Source organism: Mirounga leonina, unplaced genomic scaffold (assembly GCF_011800145.1).
Source record: "Mirounga leonina isolate KUSES-001 unplaced genomic scaffold, KU_Mleo_1.0 Mir_115, whole genome shotgun sequence".
NCBI lineage: Eukaryota > Metazoa > Chordata > Mammalia > Carnivora > Phocidae > Mirounga > Mirounga leonina.
The window spans coordinates 37286486-37307752 of NW_023270268.1; the positions used below are offsets into that span (position 1 = coordinate 37286486).

Here is a 21267-nt window from a genome sequence, read left to right on the forward strand (position 1 = left end):
TCACTCTGCCCAGGATCCCTGGTTCCTCCACCTCACCTAAGCTATTTACATGCCTGACTTCTTTGCTTTCAAAGATCGACTTCTTTGCTTTCAAAGATCACCTTCTTAGAGAGGCCTTCTCCAAGGTAGCTGCCATCACCTTTCTTATATTTTTTGTATACATCTATCATAACCTATAAATAATCTTATTTATAACCCCCCCACACACACAATATAACCTCTCTTAAGGGGAGACTTATCTGTCTTGTTTATTATTCTCTCCAATACTTAGAACATAACAGTTAATAGATATTCAAAATGTTTGCTGAATGAACGAACAATTTCCTAAACATCGTTGAAGCAATACAGATATTAACTATACTGAGTTTGATTATTAGCTTATTATAGTTTAAATTATATTAGTTAATTAGAAATTATTAGTTTATTATAAATAACTGGAGTTTTAACTTTCCACCAATAAAAAGATATTAAGATTACATGAGCATAAAGGAGGAATACAATACCACTGTGCTACATTTTATTCATTTAAGACAGGAACAGAGAAAAACACCCACAGACTGCAATCACTGCCTATGGGGCACCCAGGACCTTCTTCCCTCAGGAGAGGTCCCAAAAGGAAAATCAGATCTATTTGGAAGAGATGCCATGTAGAAGACACCATCAGATTCTGTCCAAAGGAGCAAAGAGAAAGTGAACAAACATCTTTCAGGACTAAAACTCCAGACAAGACCAAAAAGGGGTTTTTCACAGCTTCTTCTATAAGCTCTTTGAAAAGAAGTCCAGTGGATCAGAATACAGGGGAAAAAAACTCATGAGAATCCCTCAATGGATCCTTCACCCACCATACAAAATTTCTTCAGAAACTGACTTACTCTCACAAATGATCTTGACAAAGGAACAGCTGTGTAAGACATAATTAAAGCTGTACTGTCAAGGGGTAAGATGAGGATAAAAAGCCTCATATACTTTGATGTATAAATCAGTTATAATTTATAGAAGTTATAGATTTATATAGTTATAATTTATGTTATAAACACATCAATATATTGATGTATCCATCCCTGAAGAAAACGAATACAAATACTTACATATGATACTAAATCAACATACAAGACATTGAAGAGATAAAGATCAGTCTATGGTTGAGAGCTAGCTTATTGAACCTCAACACTGGGAGAAGGGAAACAAAGACGTTTCACAGCATTACAGAAAAACAATGCATTTGGAAGAAAATAAACATTTGTAAAAACAACAACAACAACAACAACAACAAGAAAATCACACGTAGTAATCTTTGGGACCTGGTTGGGGGGGGGGGGGGGGTGGGATTCATTACAGTAAAGTTATATTAAAAAAATAAAAAGAATAAAAATCACTAGAAGAAAAAGTCACTGGATCATATGCAAAAAGGGAAAGCTGAATCAATGTTTATAGAAACAAATTTAATCTGGCACTTCTTCTTCTTTTTTTTTTTTTAAAGATTTTATTTATTTATTTGACAGAGAGAGACACAGCGAGAAAGGGAACACAAGCAGGGGGAGGGGGAGAGGGAGAAGCAGGCTTCCCGTGGAGCAGGGAGCCCGATGCGGGGCTCGATCCCAGGACTCCGGGATCATGACCTGAGCCGAAGGCAGATGCCCAACGACTGAGCCACCCAGGCACCCCTAATCTGGCACTTCTATATGTGATCTTTAGAGGTCTCTCTTATGAAGAGAGTGTAAAGAGACTCTTGTTTTTTATACTGTTTGTAGTACATAAGTGCCACCAATCATAACTAATGAATAGTGCCATTTTAAGGCCTTAAACATTGCTAAATACATCTGTATGAACTTGTACTGCTGCCCTTTCTGAAGATAAATACAAAAAAAGACCACTAGGCCCTGGAAAGAGGAAGTTCCATTACAGAGAAAAGAACACATCGCTCTTCATCTCTATATGATACAGCAGTTCCTCAGACCGATTTTATCTGTTCTAAACAGTTAAGAACCAAGAGGCAAGCAACAAATGCCACAAAGGAACTAAAGTACAGCTGATGCATATGCAAAAAACCACATTTTAATTTAATTAATTAATTAATTTTTTTAAGATTTTATTTATTTATTCATGAGAGACAGAGAGAGAGACAGAGGCAGAGGGAGAAGCAGGCTCCCAAGGAGCAGAGAGCCCGATGCGGGACTCTATCCCACTGGGATCATGACCTGAGCCGAAGGCAGACGCTTAACCGACTGAGCCACCCAGGCGTCCCAACACATTTTTTAATATATAGCCTCAAGGTCCTCACTCAGAGTCTTTTCATTTTTCTTTTAGGCTGAATTCTAACACATTTGGCCATCTAGTCTCTCAGTGCACAGCAAATCAGAGGTAGCAAACTAGAAAATAGAAAAGACAGAAAACTATTTGTTAATACTGAGAGCAGATGACCTAACAAAAGAAAGGAGATTAAAACACCATTGGAAAAAGGAGTTCCAAAATCTTAGAATCAAAAATAAAATTCAAAAAGCATAGCTGGCAAAGTTTTGTTTAAAACAATAACAACTTTGGGATGCCTGGGTGGCTCAGTCGGTTAAGTGTCTGAAGAAGTATCTAAAAAAGATAGCATAAAAAGAACAGGTATTTAAACAATTTTATTTCACGAATAATTTATTGTAACCTGTCTAATTCCACAGCAGAAACAGGTCATGATCTCGGGGTTGTGAGATTGAGCCCCATAAGAGGTTCTACTCTCAGTGGAAAGTCTGCTTCTCTCCCTCTCCCTCTGCCCCTCCCTACAATGTGTGCACACATGCTCTCTCTCTTTCTCTCAAATAAATAAATCTTTAAAAAAATAGTAACAACTTTACAAAAATCTTGCCTCGAAGACGATGAGTTTTATTTTAACACAGCGCGACATTAATGTGGTACCTCATATAGTGGCTTACACGGCACACTGAACTTTAAGTTTGAATAATGACCCTACAATGATCGTTTTTAACCCTGGAGCTTCTGACTTGGTAGACATTCATCCTGCATTCAACACTCCACGGATGATTCTGACGCACACTGAGAAGCACCGTCCTAATAGTCTGAGGAAAGGTTATACTGTATTCGACATATTAGTTAAGGAAGAAGTGAGAACTTACTATAATCTTTAAATGTGTTCAATAAAACTTGTTTTTAAAAGGTTTGGGCATGTTGAGGTAATGTGGTATATTCACTCTGGTAGAACACTTATCTCCCAAAAGGAGGGAGAGGGCTAAATGACACACTACCAATAGCCAATCTACTCACAGGATAATTTCTTTTGAAACCATGCAAATATAATGAATATATGTAATGATAAGTGAAGTAGAACACTCAGTAAGGCACGAAATAAAGGCAGAAACTCACTGAAGTTAAAGTTATGTGAAGAAAAACAGCTCTAATTAAACTAGACTAGTCTGGACACCAAACTCCTCTCTACACAGTAGGATCTCCCAAACAAAATACTTAACACTTATACTCACCTTTCTGAAAAATCAGAATCTATAAATTCTCTAGCTCGTTTTCTATCACTAAAAAGAAAAAAAAAGATAGCATAAAAAGAACAGGTATTTAAACACAATTTAATTTCACCAATAATTTATTGTAACCTAATTCCCCAGAAAATATATCCAAACACAAAATCTAACAAATAGAAAAGACACGTTTTATCATAGGATCAAGAAACCACAACACAATAAATTTTACCACAGGATCAAAAAGATCACAATATAACAACACAGTTTGAAATGAGCTCAATGAAAACGGGAGGAAAATATTGCACACTCAGAAAGGAGAAGGCTCAGAAAGCATTAGTCACTACGGAATGACTGCGCAATCATTCCACCCCCAATATAAAGCAAGCTGGGGCCAAAAATATCCCAACCCTGGTCATGTCCAAAGCGGGCCAACACAATGGCATGGGTTTAGCTTTCATGTTATAATCTCTCAAGGTTACGTAGAAATCCAAGGTAACTTTCAGATCCTACGTGGGATAAGGGCTGAATAAAGGTCATGGAATTACAGGTGATTGTGTCATTTCAGCTCCTTTGATAATGAAAAAATATGTATACATATGAAACTCTTCTGTCTCTAATGTGTGTATGTGTGTGTATACATGAACATGTATATGGCTGGAAAGACTTTGCCAGGATTATTTCATTAATTCATTTAACATCCTGGAAACAAGAAAGCTCTTTCACAACCAAGGTTTACTGTCTGCTTGCTAGAACTCACGATTATAAGTCAAGGAACTACCCGTATAGTACGCCACCACAGAAATGACTTCTCAAGTGAACAAATGAGGTTTTGAATCCTTTATCTTACAATTTCTTTTTCTCTTATGGGAAGATGAAATGCTAAAATGAAAAGGAGCAGAGAAAGACTGGGTAAGGGTATTTTACAGGCAGAGATGAAACATGCAAAAGTTTGATACTAAAAGTGGTAAATGAGTAGCACAAGGGATATTGATTAACTGTCCAGTGTTTCAAAAGGATCAAGAGAAAAACTCAGTAAAATTTTTAATATTTCTTGGCCTCTTTTTCCTAGTTCCTTTTCTGATGTTTAAGGAAACAAAAATTCACAGGGGAAATTCTGAGTATAGCCAACATTTAATATGTAACTCTTTTCTTAAGTTTGTTAAAACAATATAAAATACAGAATTTGCATCTCCAAAGCAGTTAAATGTCATAATCAGAAAAAGCAGTCTTTTTTCAGAGTTGAAAAGTCAGAAGATTCAGGTACAAATTACTGTATTGTTTTTCTCTATTTAAAAACAGTTGCTCCATAAATGATTTATATCTAAAATATAAGGTGAAATAAAATAGATGGTTTTAAAGGCAACACATTAGTTTTGAAGGACTCGGCTAACATAAAACAAGAATGGAAGACAAAATAGTGAGAGGAAAAGATCACAGCTTAAGAAAAAGTTTTAAAAATGGTAACTTGCAACAACATTCTTACCCTGGGACCCAGCCAGTAGCTTCTGCTATGTGTGTCTGAGTAACCATTGCTGGTGCAGGGGTATATGGACTCCCAATCAGAACACTTCCTGAACTGGTTAGTCTCTGTGGTGTGCTTATAATCTATAAAGTTAGGACACAGAAAATCACATTCTTAGTTACTAAGAAACGCATACAGGCAGAAAATAATGTTCACTGCTAAGCTGCATTTAAAGAGGAAATCTTACTGCCTAAAATGCACTTAATATCAATCATCTAAAACATAAGCTTTCATTCACTTATATTCTAGGATCTTAAAGCACAAGTTATTGAATACTGACATGAGGTCACAATACAGGTTTCAGCAAGTGAACAGCAATTTGGAAGGATTAAGTTGGCAACTAACAGTGTTTTAAAAATCAGAAAAACAAAAAGCTTTCTTTGAAATATAGAACCTAACTGCAGTTGAACTTAATGTATTCAAACTAGGGCAAGAGTAAATCAGGTCTTCATTTCCAAAATATACACAAAGGCATTATACAATTTGGATTATTGTAACAGATGCCATTTCATCTTCTTTTTTCAAGAGCATTTCCTCATGTCATTTTAAAGACATTTTAAAGACAGTGAAACATTTCATCATGTGGATTTATTATCCCCTATTAGATACATATGGATATTCAATAATCCAACATTATAAGCAATGCTGTGATGAACATTTTTGTATAATGATCTTGGCCTTAGTATCTATTTCCTAAGGACAGACTCTAGAAAGGTAATTAATGCAACTAAGGATATAGACTTTAAAAAAAAGTTTCTTGATAGGTGCTACCAAATTGCTGCCCAGGACTTCAATGGTAAATAGACCATGTTTTTTCCAAAAATGTTTATAATAATTAGTAAAAAAACAATTTAGCATTCTACTAATATCTTTATAAGTATTTTTGTCAAAAAAATAAGAGCATGTTCCAGTGAGTGGGGGTATTAATGCAACAACATTGGCCCCACATTAGTAACTACTGAAGACCGAACTGCTGGGCACACAGGGATTCTCTCTTTTTTTTCTTTCCAACTCCGAGGCACAGGACCGCCCTCACCTGGGCAACCCCAGATCTTCGGATCTCCTAAAGTGAAGAGATTATTTTCGTATACTTTTGAAAATTTCTGTAACAGCTTAAGGTTTTGTTTAAGTACCAATTAAGAGAGAAAAGCATCTATGTGGGCTACATACAATTTTTAAACGACAGATCTTTTTTTTTTTTTTAAAGATTTTATTTATTTATTTGACAGAGACACAGCGAGAGAGGGAACACAAGCAGGGGGAGTGGGAGAGGGAGAAGCAGGCTTCCCGCTGAGCAGGGAGCCTGATGCGGCGCTCGATCCCAAGACCCTGGGATCATGACCTGAGCCGAAGGCAGCCGCTTAACCGACTGAGCCACCCAGGCGTCCCTAAATGGCAGATCTTAAAAGAAATAGTTATTTCTACTGCCTGATATAGGTCAAAATACTAATTAATTTTTGTATCCCTGATCAAATGAAACCTGTTTCTGCAGGCAGGGTCTAATTCCAGTCATTAAGTTAGCTGCTAATTTGTTCCATAAAGAACAATGACAAGGATTCACCTGCATTTCAAGCTTAGTTCAGCCTTTGTTATTAAAGCCTCGTCAACATTTATTCATTTACTAAATATTTAGGAATGTTAGTTACTTCTGTTTGTGTATGGCATTTTGCCAGTTTGGAGCTAGGGAGATGTTATTATATACAAATGCCTAGGAAATAATTTTAATAATTTAATTCTGCAGTTAAAAAAATAAAAACAGAGGACAATAAACACTGATAGATGTCTGGAGGATTCTGATTCTCTACAATATTCCAGGGACTATTTTTTTTTTAAGATTTTATTTATTTATTTGACAGAGAGAGAGACAGCGAGAGCAGGAACACAAGTCCGGGGAGTGGGAGAGGGAGAAGCAGGCTTCCCGCCCAGCAGGGAGCCCGATGCAGGGCTCAATCCCAGCACCCTGGGATCATGACCTGAGCTGAAGGCAGTCACTTAACCAACTGAGCCACCCAGGAGCCCCTCCAGGGACTATTAAATGAGGAATTCAGAAGCTTACCTCATGAGAAAATATGATTACTGGACAAGGGGTGTGTATCTCTTACCCTTCTACACCCCCCCCCCCCCGCCGCACCTCCATTTCAGCATAAAATCTTTAAAGGTAGATCAAATGTTTGCAGAGCCTAGCACAGTGCTAGGAGATATTCACAGGAAAGGTACAATAAATATTTGATGAACTGAGACAGAAGACCCAGCTCTTAAAATGAAAAAAGTAGCTTCTCTATTAATATGCCAAAAAGGACTACATAAAATCCAGTAAGAAAATACAATATAAAGGACATAATTCTCACCCAATCACTACATCACACATTCATATGTCCTATATCATGCTGACCTTGAGTGTGAAGCTTAAGAAGGAAAATTTGAGTATTTGATCAGTCTCTGGTCTACTCTATTTCTAGAACAGGAGTCTCCACAAAGCAATTCTAATCATCCAGACTTACCCTTGAGATAGCCTGCATTATTTGTGCAGTATTATTACTAAGTTCTTTTTCTGTATCTGTTATTAGTAGCCTACAGGCTCAGTTTACCTGATTTAAAGGTCTTTGTCGAAAAAAAAAAAAAAAGATGAAGAGAAGAGGAAAGGAAACAGGACATAGGAAAAACCCAGTTATCATTACTGAGAAAGGCTTTGGAAATCAAGTGCTATGTTCTGGTTTATTTTTTTCTTCCTCAATGTCAGACCGTCAGCTGATATTCTTTGCTGATCTGACAGTGATTAGCAATATTCTGTTCTTTTCTCTTAGCCTAGTGCCTGGTATGCCCTTAATAGCAGAAATCCTCAATAAACATTTCCTGATGAACAAATTGGAGGGATGATATACTTGAACTAAAAAAAAAGTTAGAAGTTCATGTGAGATGCTATGAGTTCCTAAATTAGGACAATGACAGTGAACCTTAAGAAAAAAGATCAAAGGGCGCCTGGGTGGCTCAGTTGGTTAAGCGACTGCCTTCAGCTCAGGTCATGATCCCAGGGTCCTGGGATCGAGTCCCGCATCGGGCTCCCTGCTCTGCAGGGAGCCTGCTTCTCCCTCTCCCACTCCCCCTGCTTGTGTTCCCTCTCTCGCTGTGTCTCTCTCTGTCAAATAAATAAATAAAATCTTTAAAAAAAAAAAAAAGATCAAAAAGCCAACAGGACTTGATCAACCACTGAACACAGGAAAATTATATAGGTGATGAGTCAGATATGTTTTATAAAACTGAACCTTAGTTTTGAAATCCCAAATTGAAATTAGAGGTAATTACTTCCTATATTCAGTTGATCTGATAAGGAAAATGAACATTTATTTTAAATTCCAGCATCTACCTCGCCCCACCCCAAAGAAATCCTTAATTTAAAATTAATCATGCAGTTTTTTGACAATGGATTACAGTTGGGCTATGAAAATCATATAGCAATTGAACTTCATTCTGAAGATTTTCTGCCTTCAATCAATATATCTTACATACTACTGCCATCTACAGTACGAATAGCCAAGGAGACTGTTACAGCCTTGTATGGTAGCTACACTGGGGGTGAATAGCATCGAGCTGTCCAATCACTACGTTGTATGCCTGAAACTAATGTAACATTTTGTGTCAATGATACTTCAATTAGAAAGGAAAAGAAAAGAAAATAGAAAAGAAAAGCCAAGATAACATCTGTATTCTGAAGGGAAAAAGAATCTATACAATTGGGGGTGCCTGGGTGGCTCAGTCATTAAGTGTCTGTGTTTGGCTCAGGTCATGATCCCAGGTCCTGGGATTGAGCCCCGCATCGGGCTCCCTGCTCGGTGGGAAGCCTGCTTCTCCCTGTCCAGCTCTCCCTGCTTGTGTTCCCTCTCTCACTGTGTCTACTCTGTCAAATAGATAAATAAAATCTTAAAAAAGAAATCTATAAAAAGTATTACCTTAAAGGATTTTATTATTTCACAAAATTTTAGTTTTCACTATAAGAAACATGTACTTCTTAACCATGTTAAAATAAAGATGGTTATGAGATTGTATGACAAGATACCTTTAAGTAAAGGGCAAGTATTCAAACTAAAACAGTTATTGTTAAATTAGTTTCTATAAACACAGAAAACAACCTTCTTCTTGGCACTTTTTGAAATTTCTACCTACCATTAAGACTTGGCTAGAGACATGTGAAATTTAAAGGGCAAGTAGAGAAAGACAACAGAAAGAAGCAGGTTTTTAAAAAAAAAAAGAGATTATATTCAAGAGTTTTCCAACTTAAAAAAAATGTTTTTAAATCACAGATGAGAGACTGAAAGTGAGGGGACAATATTCGAAAGAGATAAACAAGAGAAGAGAGAAATGGCTCTAACTGGGATTCTACAACAATTAGAAAGTCAAAAAGAAAGCTCTCATTTCTGTCCAAGAACTGAGAACTATAAAAAACACCTCAGTATTAAGAACACAAATTAAGGCCTGGTTTAAAGAAGAGTCCCAAATCTCCTTTCCTTCTTCTGACCTTTGTTTTGCTGATTCTGAGGTTTGTAGTAATGAGGTAAGTAGTATACAAGACTACCTATCATTGTCAGAACTGAGGTATAATAGTAATTACATGTACAGTAGCTCAAATGGACAATAGAAAGAAAAACTGTTCCCAAAAGAAGAATTCAAATTTGAGCCATAGCAGTATCACTAAGATATTGACAGGAAACAGTCTCTCGAAACAGAGTACTGTGCAGGAGAAATTCTAAGAGTTCGGGGATGTTTATTTAATTTTGGTGTTTATATAATCACATTTCAAAATACAGACTTTAAAGTCAGGTGCCTTATCTCATTTACACCTACTGCAGTGGCTGGTGAGAAGCAAAAGCTTAGTAAATGTTTGAAATATAACCTGAACTACCTTGAAATGGGGACACTTAGCTGAGCTTAAGTCTCCATGAGGCTTGGAGCTAGACTACACATTCTTTACATAGTTACAGAAAATTGTGCAAGATTTTTAGCTTGAATTCTGTAGATAATTAACAGTCCTCAAGTGATCAAGAAAAATGTCATGTCTTGAATGTCTTAAAATCTTTAAGATTTGCTGAAGCCACTAAAAACACTAAGATATATTTTTCGCCTAAATAATTTTGCATTTAACAGAGTTCACAGTACTGAGTATTATGGGCAAAATTTATCCTTCCTGCTCTATAGATGAGAACGTTCAAGCACTGACAATGAAGAGTTACGGTTCAAGTGTTTACATACTTTTGCTAATGGTGGCTGAGACCATTAAATTAAGTATAGTTTTTAGGGTAATTGCATGCGACTTTGTTTATAAATAAGGCTTTTCTAAAAGTGCTATATACTTCAAGCTCTCGCATAATTAATGGCATATCTTCAGAGAAACAGTTAAATATTTTCCATTTTTCATTCATTATTTCTATTGCTAAAGCTTGATAGCTCTGGATATAGATTAATTGTTGGATCATATTCAATTTATATGAGCGTACATAGCTTAGGGCAGTAAAGGTTATTTTATAAGAAAAAAAGAGGAGAATATAAAACAACAGATTTCAAATCAATTTAATCAAATTAAAAACAAGAGAAGCCTACCACAGGGAGCAAGCAAAAACCTTGATATTACATATCCAGAATCCAGATTCAAATACATGAAAATTAAACACCAAAGAGCACAACGTCTTTCTTTTCCTCAAGACTTAACCAGTTACATTCTGATGAAAACAAAACTTCTTAAAAAAGTGAATGAGTTAAGAAGTGAACTGCAATTTTTGTCCAGCATCTTTAGTACAATTATCCTCTAAATTAGTCTTGCCTAAGCAAAATGTCAAATTCTAAGATTTGATGGTTTTCTTACCATTTGGGGTCCAACATTCACATTTATTGGTCCTAAGGTTTTTGGTAAAATCTTTGTTGGTGAGTTGGTGCTGGAAACTGGAAATGCAACAAATGAAATGTTACCTGAAATGATATCAAAATATTAGGTTAATGTTCTGTAATATCAAGGTCACCTTCTATCTATACATTCATGGTCCTAACCCCAGTTTTGCTTAAGTAACTTAAAATGATCTTAATAATTAAGTTAAAACAAGAAGCCTTACTGAAAAGCCATTCTAATGATTGCTTTCTTGTAGTGAATACATTAGTTCTGCTAAATAGGAAAACTGTAAAATAAATAGTTCAGTCTATCTGACAACTAACTACTGGACTTTTAGTGGGTTTTCAGAGGAAAAATATTTAGAGAATACATACTGCAAATCAGAGTTTATATCAGAGTAGAGAAATCTAGTTAGGTCTTTATTAGACACCACAGAACAAAAAAAAGTATGAAGTAGACATGAAGTAAAGTATCTATTAGAATTTATTTATAGTATAAAAGAAAATATTTATACTAAAAGTTAACATGTTTTCATATGAGTTGGTAGTTTTTTGAGGTTTTATCATACCGGAGAAAAAAATATGATGCCACCTAGTGATACTGAGAACTGTGGGATGTATACAGTGTTTTCAAGTGATATCAACACTTTATTTTTATTTTTTTTTAAGATTTTATTTATTTATTTGACAGAGAGAGACACAGCGAGAGAGGGAACACAAGCAGGGGCAGTGGGAGAGGGAGAACCAGGCTTCCCGCTGAGCAGGGAGCCCGATGCGGGGCTCGATCCCAGGACCCTGAGATCATGACCTGAGCCGAAGGCAGACGCTTAATGACTGAGCCACCCAGGTGCCCCAGTATCAACACTTTAAATGTGAAATTAAGGTAGCCAAGTGGACCCCAGAAATGAAAAGCTAACCAATAACTTTCTGAACTGTGTCAACTACTTAACTCCTCTGGACAAACTTCAGTTTATCAATGTTTTTCTTAATAATCTAATGTAACAGAGGAGATCACCCAGAAAGTACGTGAAAGAGGTTCAATACTGAAACTCTGGGGGAAAAAAAACGGCATTTAAGAGCAGGACGAGACACCTCCTTCTCAGATGGCCCCCTTGGCTCTCCCAGCACTTGCCCAGACTCCTTAACCCCATCCTCTCACCTCCTGATTCTCAGCAGATACTCCTATTTCCTTCAGTAAGGAAATCAGGCCATCAGGCTATATTAGAGCTATTAGAGCTTCTCTTCCTTGACCTGTGAACCTATCTGCACCCTCACCTATTTTTACTGCTTTCTCTCTGAATGTAAATTCTCATATAAATGATTTCTTTTTTGTCTCTGCACATGGTGTCTACTCAGGGGTCTCACTTATCAATTATCTACTGTCTCCTGAGTTTTCGACTGCACCGTCAGCTCCTCCCCTTCAGTTTCTCTCTCTGCCCATTTGCCCTGTATCATTTTCCCTCAATACCCATATTTTAAAATCAAATCCTTCATCTTTCTCATGCCCACTCAACAAGGTCTAATAGCCAAATCTGTTTCTCCTTCATGCTCTTGGCATATGACCGAGTCTTGGTAGATGATCATTACCATCCCAGTGGCCCAGTCCAGAAACAATCAACCCCCTCCTTACTCAACTGACCACTGTATCCTACCTGCTATCTCCTTACTCTGGCTCCTTTATGCTGCTGCCACTTGTTTAATTTGAAACTTTATCAAATCTGATTTGAACACAGTTACCCTCGAACGCAGTGATTCAACACCGTAGCTGTGCAACAGAATTATCTGGGACTCCATAAAAAATACCAATGCCTCAGTCCCACCCCCCGAGCTGCTGATAAAACTGGTCGGGAGTGAACCGGGGCATCAGACCGTTGAAAGTTCTCCAGGTGGTTCCAGTGTGCAACCACTCTAACTGGAAATGCTACTTCAAATAGCTTTGCTAGCCCTCCACACATCTGTAACAAACCAGTTTTTCAACTGGGGAAACTGTTCTGGACACTCCCCTACTTTAGGCCTTCAAAGATTCCCCAACACTTTCAATGCCTCTCAGATTCCTCAACATGGCACAACAGCTTCTATCTGGAGATCTCACCCCTGCCTCCCTTCCCAGCTTCATCTTCAGCTACTCCCTCCACTCCAGTCAGGTTAAATACTTTGCAATTCCAGAAAGGCCCCAGCTCAACCACTCCAGTTTTGACACACACCTTTCCTTCTGTTGGAAGTCTCTCTCTGCTGGGGCTACTTCTACACCCTAGCACTTCAAAATGGCATTCCAAACCATTTTCTAAGTCATTACTGTGTGCCAGAGTCTGTTCCAGAGGCTTCCCATATATACACCATCTCATTGAGCTTAGGACAACAGTGTGAAATGTATTATTACTGTCTCCATTTTACACATTTAGAAACTGAGACAGAATGAGGTTAAAGAATTTGTACAAGGTCCCAGAGCTAGTGAGGGCAATAGCTCCATCTCCCAAGTTTCTGCTCTGTGTGTCACCTCTCCTTATAAGCTGTTCTCAGCCTCCGTGGTCGAGTTCCTGGATGCCCTTCTTTTGACTTTTCATAAAACCTATGATCATTTGCTTGTTCTAGCTATCATTTACTTAGTTCTAAGTGGGCTATGTCTCTCAGCTTTGTATCCTAGCACCTGGTTTAGTCCCTGGCACAAAAGAGGTGCACAAAACTATAAAAACTAATTAGTATAGATTGGAGCTATTACCTTTTCTTTTTTTTTTTTTAATTTTTATTTGCGAGAGAGAGAATGAGAGAGAGCACGAGAGGGAGGAGGGTCAGAGGGAGAAGCAGACTCCCCGCTGAGCAGGGAGCCCGACGCGGACTTGATCCCGGGACTCCAGGATCATGACCCGAGCCGAAGGCAGTCGCTTAACCAACTGAGCCACCCAGGCGCCCGGAGCTATTACCTTTTCTAATTTGGATGCCATATTTCCTGCAATGTAGCCTACACTGTATTTTTTGCTGTTGTTACCTTCTAACTGGTGCCATAACTTATAAAGTCTGAAATAAATTTAAATGCTAGGTCCTTTATTATTTTGAACAACCAATATGTCAAATAAAGTTTCCTTCCTCTATAACCATGAAACTGATTTTTGCTTTTATATAACATGCATATTTTACCAATTGCTAAATATTAAGGTTATTATCAAGCTTCCCAAATATGGTTATTCACCTATTTAAGAATCCACTCTAACTGGAGAATAATTATCTATGATTCTAGGGGGAAGAACAGCTATGTAATTGATAGACAGGTGCCATAAACTCAGTCCCAGGCAGGACAGGCATGTGAGAAGAGCACAGCCCTGCAAAAGTCTGATTCTCAGATTTTTTTTTTTAATTGAAGTACAGCTGACATACAATATTATATTAGTTTCAGGTGCACAACATAGGGATCTGACAATTACATATATTACAAAATGCTTACCATGGTAAGTGCAGTTACCATCTGTCACCATACATTATTACAGTATTATTGACTTAATATTCTCCATGCTGTATGTTACAACCCCGTGACTGACTTATTTTATAACTGGAAGTTTATACTTCTTTTTTTTTTTTTTTTAAAGATTTTATTTATTTATTTGAGACAGAGAGAATGAGAGACAGAGAGCATGAGAGGGAGGAGGGTCAGAGGGAGAAGCCCGACTCCCTGCCGAGCAGGGAGCCCGATGCGGGACTCGATCCCGGGACTCCAGGATCATGACCTGAGCCGAAGGCAGTCGCTTAACCAACTGAGCCACCCAGGCGCCCTGGAAGTTTATACTTCTTAATCCCCTTCACCTATCTATCCCCTGACCTCCTCCCCTCTGGCAACCACCAGTTTGTTCTCTGTATTTATGAGTCTGTTTCTGCTTTTGTTTGTTCATTTATTTTTTAAGAGTCCACATGTTAAGTTAAAACATTTGGTATTTGTCTCCTCAGATGGTTTTTAAAAATGACCTTAGCGCTGCTGAATGTTTAAGATGAGATCATTTCTGATACACTGTTAGAAGCAAAAGTAAAAAACTTGCAAAAAGCAGTGGAACAAGAAATACAAAAAAAAGACAATTAAGGTTAGGGAACAGACTGACTCCGATTTTAAACCTAACACTAAAGGAAAATTAAGAATATAAAACTTAGGTCAAAACAAAATGAAAAATATCATTAAAGCCAGATCTGTCATGTCAGTTAATACCATAAGAATTTAGAGGGAACTTAATAAATTTGACCAATTGATTCTAAAGTGCATCTGGAAGAGTGAAGGCAGAGAACAGCCAAGAAAATTAAAAAAAAAAAAAGAAAAAAAAGAATAACAGGAAAGAGGGGAACTTTAGCCTACCAGATTTCAAAATTATTACACAGCTGAAGTGACTGAAATAATGTGATATTGCTAAGCAGATAAAAAAAGTGACAAAACAGAAATTAAAGTCCAGAAATTACTTCATGTATATATGAAAATGTTATATATGGTAAAGGCAGCATTTCAAATCAATGTGGGAAAGGGCAGATTACTTAAAAAATGTTTGTTTGTTTGTTTTAAACATCTTATTTATTTGACAGAGACAGAGATAGTGAGAACAGGAACACAAGCAGGGGGAGTGGGAGAGGGAGAAGCAGGCTTCCCACCGAGCAGGGAGCCCGATGTGGGGCTCATCCCAGGACCCTGGGATCATGACCTGAGCCCAAGGCAGACGCTTAACAACTGAGCCACCCAGGTGCCCTTAAAAAATGTTCTTGATTGTACATCTGAAAACTAATACAACACTACGTCAGCTACACTTCAATAAAAAAAAAAGAGACACACACGAAAGAAATGTTTCTGAGATAAGAAATTGTCCACTTGGGTAAAAGATTTCAATTTCTCATCTTGTACAAAAATCAATTCCCAAAAGATCAAATATTTAAAAATAAAAGTTAAAGCCATAATGCCTGGATGGTTCAGTTGGTTTTTTATAATCTGGGGATGAAGAAGGCCCTTCCAAGCATGTTACAGAATTTAGAAATCTTTTTTTTTTTTTTTAAGATTTTATTTATTTATTTGACAGAGAGAGAGACAGCGAGAGCAGGAACACAAGCAGGGCGAGTGGGAGAGGGAGAAGCAGGCCTCCAGCTGAACAGGGAGCCCGATGTGGGACTCGATCCCAGGACCCTGGGATCATGACCTGAGCCGAAGGCAGACGCTTAACGACTGAGCCACCCAGGCGCCCAGAATTTAGAAATCTTAAGTGAAAACAGACTGATAGATGGGACTAAGTAAAAATAAATGTTTCCTAAATAGCAAAAGACCTAAGACACTTAAGAGACAAATCTCAGACTTGGTAAACAAATTTGCAACATATAGGTCATTAGATTACTATCCTTAAAAACTTGTATTTATGGGCGCCTGGGTGGCTCAGTTGGTCAAGCGACTGCCTTCGGCTCAGGTCATGATCCTGGAGTCCCTGGATCGAGTCCCGCATCGGGCTCCCTGCTCAGCGGGGAGTCTGCTTCTCCCTCTGACCCTCCCCCCTCTCATGTGCTCTCTCTCTCTCATTCTCTCTCTGTCAAATAATAAATAAAATCTTTAAAAAAAAAAAAAAAAAAAACTTGTATTTACTTAACTTCCCACTTTTAAGTCAGTAACAGTAAAACAATACCTCAATACAAAAATAAGCTAAGGGCATACCTAAATGTCAATGATCATATGAAAAGATGCTTGATTTTAATAAAAAAAAAATTTACACTTTTTAGAAAAAGAAACCATTTCATGTACTAGATTGATAAAGATTAATAAGTTTGATAATGCTCACTTCATCTAAAACTAATGATGTAATGTATGGGGATTAACATAAGAATAAAAAAATAATAAAAAAAATAAGTTTGATAATGCTGAGTTGGTAAAAATGTGGCATAATGGGTACATTTACAAAATATTTACTTGGCAGCTACTATATGTTAAGTACTAATGTTAAGCACTTATGCATATTCATTGCAAGGGACACTGTCCCCTGCACTCAGCAGCTAACACATTGTTGGTGGGAGAGATATTGGACAGTCTTTCTGGAGGGCAGTTGGACAATGTAACTAGAGAGGAGGTAATGGGTCTGTCTGTTAGAGGACATCATTTTAAATAAGCACTTTAAAAACAATTATACACATTTTAAAGGCTCTTTCCACTTCAACAAATGTCCTTTCAGCAGCTCTCCATTGCCTAAGTGGCAAGCTGATCCCTGGCCTCTGCATCAACATCACAATTAATTCCTAATAATGGGAATACCCTCTGAGCAGCAATTCCTCTGCTGGATATATATCCTAATAAGCCAAGCAGATAAGAACAATTATACATGTCCTAGAATTGCAACATTATAAAGGCAAAAACCTAAAAACAATTTAAATGCATAAACATCTTTTGGTACATGTACATGATGGAATATTATACAGTCCCTGAAGCAGAATTACAAGTATGTATTTGCCATGGAAAAATGTTCCCATTATAAGAGGCTATGATTAGTATGACTCCATTTACCTAAAAACTACATACTCATAAGTTCTATAAGCATAAAAAGTATGGCAAGATAAACAAATGTATGAGAGGTTATCTCTGGTGAGTAGTATGGTGAAATGTTTTACTTGTTTTATACTTTTTCATTACTTGAAAAAACATCTTATGAACATGCAAGTGCTTGTTTTATAATTTAGAAAGCTATTGCCATTCTGGAGGGAAAAGAGAGGAAGGGAGGAAGGGAAAGAATCAGTCACAGCTGTTGAAACAAGATAAAAATCTATAAATGACCCTACAACAAAAACTAATGATGTAATAATGTATGGTGATTAACATAACATAATAAAAATTTAAAAAATCTATAAATTAGGTATCTGTGTTTTATAATTAGTAAAAATGAAATCTGCTTTGAAAGTAGTTAAAGGGGCTCCATTGGGATTTCAATAATTATAACATCCAGAAATAAAAGCCATGCATTTTAGACATTGTTTACTTTCATCAAATCAACTAGGTTCAACAGCAGAAACAGAACTTTTTTGACTTAAAAGGACATATTTAAATTGGTTATAAACATCCAGTATCCCAACATTTCTGTCAGGTTAAGAGAAGTAAACCAACCCAAGTCTAAAGACTTTTTCCTAAGTATCTGGCCTTAATTCATAGCTCCTTGGCAACAGGGGCTTGACACTGTCCAGAAGCCAATTCCTGGCAGTTGGTGTATTTATTAAAAACAAAAATTTAAAGACCTGCCTGGATTTGGGTTTTGGCAATTCCCCGTATTAACTAAATGAGATCAATCACCTAGGGAAGTGGCTCGGAAAAAGAGCTAAAAACTTAGCCAAATCTTGGCAAAGGCACACAATTTTGGCTCAAAATTTTATTTCAGTTTTCTGAGTAATTAGAATCTTTCTGTTTTCTATTAGAATTGCCTAGACACCAAAGATTTCTTTCACTCATAATTCTTATAAGGGGTTCTAGTTCAGTTAGTCACCTTCAGTATGTCCAATTAAAATGAAAAATTCAGTGAAATAACTGTGGTTTGTCTACATAATGCCAGTGTAAGTTATTTTTTCACAGTACTGACTTTCTGGGAAAAAAAAAATTTTTTTTGGCCTGATTTAGTTTTTGGAAAAACCTTCACCCAAGCCTGTATCACATCCTCCTAGAAGAACCAAATTAATAACTTACTCTAGGAAAGAGTATGCCTATTTTACCGGTTTATAAATACCTCAAATCAGAAATAGTGGTATATCCCATATACACCCAGGGTCCAAGTTCAAAGGAAAAGCTACCCTTCAGCCCTAAATAGTTAGAAAATGACCTAGTTTGTGGTGGTGGAGGTGTCTGTCAAAGTCATACAACTCTAGGCTAATGGGGTTAGGCTTTATTATATGCAAATTATACCTTAATAAAAAAATGGGAAAAAGTGACCTAGGCAATTTCATACTTACAAGAGACTAATTATAGATTATATAATCATTTTGCTTTCTTCCCTCAGATATTTACTTGCCTTATTCCCCAGCTTCCTTCTAGTCTGTGGCTTGGTCATCACATCAGAGATGACTGATTATTCTATATAAGACTTCCTAATTTACTATGATTTTTCACCAGAATACTCAATCTCTATGTGATATATTGCCTATTAATATTTATCTGCTTAGGTGATTATTATCTGTCCAAAGCCCATCCACTCCCAGAATTTAAGTTCCATCAGGACAGGGGCTTCATTGTCTCATCCATTGCTGCATCTCCAGCACCTAGCACACCCCGCCTGAGACATAGCAAAGTTCAACAAATACTGTTGCATGAAAATGAATACATGAATGAATACATGAGTGTCTGGATGGAAGCATTCGATACAAATTTGTCAGACACATGAGACGCGAGTATATTGTGAAAACTAAGTCTCCTTCTATCTCCAACCACCACCTAACCATTCCCTTCCCTAGTGATGGCTACTAGTGCCAGGTTGTCTAGAACCTTCCAGAAAGATTCTAACATATACAAACACATATGCATAAACGTTCCTTTTTCCTTCACATATAGTTGAATACTATATCAGTTTCCATGTTGCTTTTTCCCACTTAATAATACTGTATCTATCTTAGACGTCTTTCCATACTTGTATATGTAGTTTTGCCTCAGTATTTACTTTGTAAACCACAAAGTATAACTTTTTATGGATCTACATGTTTATCAATCCCTTAGTAATGGAAAAGCTTTTAATATTACAAACATTAATAGCTTTTAATATTACAAGCATTATTAATAATAAAATCTATTACTACAAATAATACTGCAATGACTATTCATGTCTTTACACATACTGATTGTACCAAATGACTGCACCAATTCACCCTCCATACAGAAATGTATAAAAATGTCCATTTTCACATATCCTTACCATCTCAGTGTGTTAATCGAACTTTGTCAACTTTTAGGTTAAAAACAGTTTCTCATTTTATTTTGGTTTTAATTTATTATAATAAATAAGGCTGAGATGTTTTGTTTAAAAGTCATCTAAATTTTCCTTCCTGAAAATTGTGCCCACCTTTCATTTGCTGTTGATTTTTTTTATTGGTAGACCCTCTTTAAATATTGAAAAAATAAGTATATTCTTTGTTATGCTGATGCAAATATTTTTCCCAATTTGACATTAGCCTTTTGCTTTTATATATGATTCTCTTTGCACATTTTTAAAGAATGTAGTTTCTTGGGTTTTTTTTAGAGAGGGAGAGTGGGGGGGAGGGGGAGGGCAGAGGGAGAGAGAAAATCCTAAGCAGGCTCCACACCCAGCACAGAGCCCAACTTGGGGTTCAATCCCACAACTCTGAGATTCTAACTGGAACCGAAATCAAGAGTTAGATACTTAACCAACTTAGCCACTCAGGCACCCCAAGAATGTAGTCAATTTTATAGTGATTCTTTTCTTTTGTGACTTTTGTGTCATACACAAGGTCTGTAAATATGTTTAAAAATAAAAATGAAGGTCAGAGTAACTGCTAAGTTTATTCATACCCCTCCTTGGAGGTGCACATTATATACAGACATGCTACATTTTACTTATCTTACAGGTTTGGTAATTCCATTTGGCTATGATGTTCTTCAAAATTAGCTATCATTAGTTATATACTAAGATTATATTAAACATCCCCCATGTTTTCTTATAATACCTTAATGCCTTCGTTTTAAATTTTACATCCTTGACCCATATGGAATTTATTTGATGTGAGAAATAAAAGATCCATTTTTTCCCCTCAGATGGCTACCTAAAAAAAAAATATTTTATTTATTTATTTTTTAAAAAGATTTTATTTATTTATTTATTTGAGAGAGAGAGAGAGAGAAACAGCATGAGAGGGGATAGGGTCAGAGGGAGAAGCAGGCCCCCCGCAGAGCAGGGAGCCCGATGTGGGACTCGATCCCAGGACTCCGGGATCATGACCTGAGCCGAAGGCAGTCGCTTAACCAACTGAGCCACCCAGGCGCCCCAATATTTTATTTATTTATTTGAAAAAGAGAGAGCACACGGGGGAGGGGCAGAGGGAAGAGGGACAAGCAGACTCCTGACGTGGGGCTCCATCCCAGGACCCTGAGATCATGACGTGAGCTGAAGGCAGTCGCTTAACTGACTGAGCCACCCAGGCAACTCCGCCTCAGATGGCTATTTTTAATGAATAATCTACTTCCCCTTCTCCATGCTGCTATGAAATGCTACCTTGATCATTTACTTATTTGGGTCAATTTACTGACTTTCTATTCTGCTCCACAGATCTGCCTATTTATGTGACAGTATCACATGCTTTTATTTCATTGGTGATTAATGTTTCCACCAGAGAATAAGCTGAGTCAGAACAGGAGTGTCAAGCATTTCTTTCCTTTTAACTATTAAAAGGATTATTGCCCTTTTAACTATTTGT

At 37.0% G+C, this 21267-nt stretch overlaps 1 protein-coding gene across 7 annotated transcripts in view; it reads right to left on the reverse strand.

Moving 5' to 3' along the window:
* TFDP2 (transcription factor Dp-2) overlaps window positions 1-21267 on the reverse strand; it is a 177197-nt gene that overhangs the window by 42100 nt on the left and 113830 nt on the right. For 6 of the 7 annotated variants that reach the window (XM_034996122.1, XM_034996129.1, XM_034996092.1 and 3 more), the window contains 3 exons: window positions 10853-10956; window positions 4960-5081; window positions 3483-3530 (listed from right to left, as the gene is read on the reverse strand). In XM_034996122.1, coding sequence (XP_034852013.1) covers window positions 3483-3530; window positions 4960-5081; window positions 10853-10855 — 173 coding nt within the window. In that variant the 5' untranslated portion in view covers window positions 10856-10956. The remainder of the gene's footprint in view (window positions 1-3482; window positions 3531-4959; window positions 5082-10852; window positions 10957-21267) is intronic. The other variant, XM_034996099.1, reaches the window with a different exon arrangement.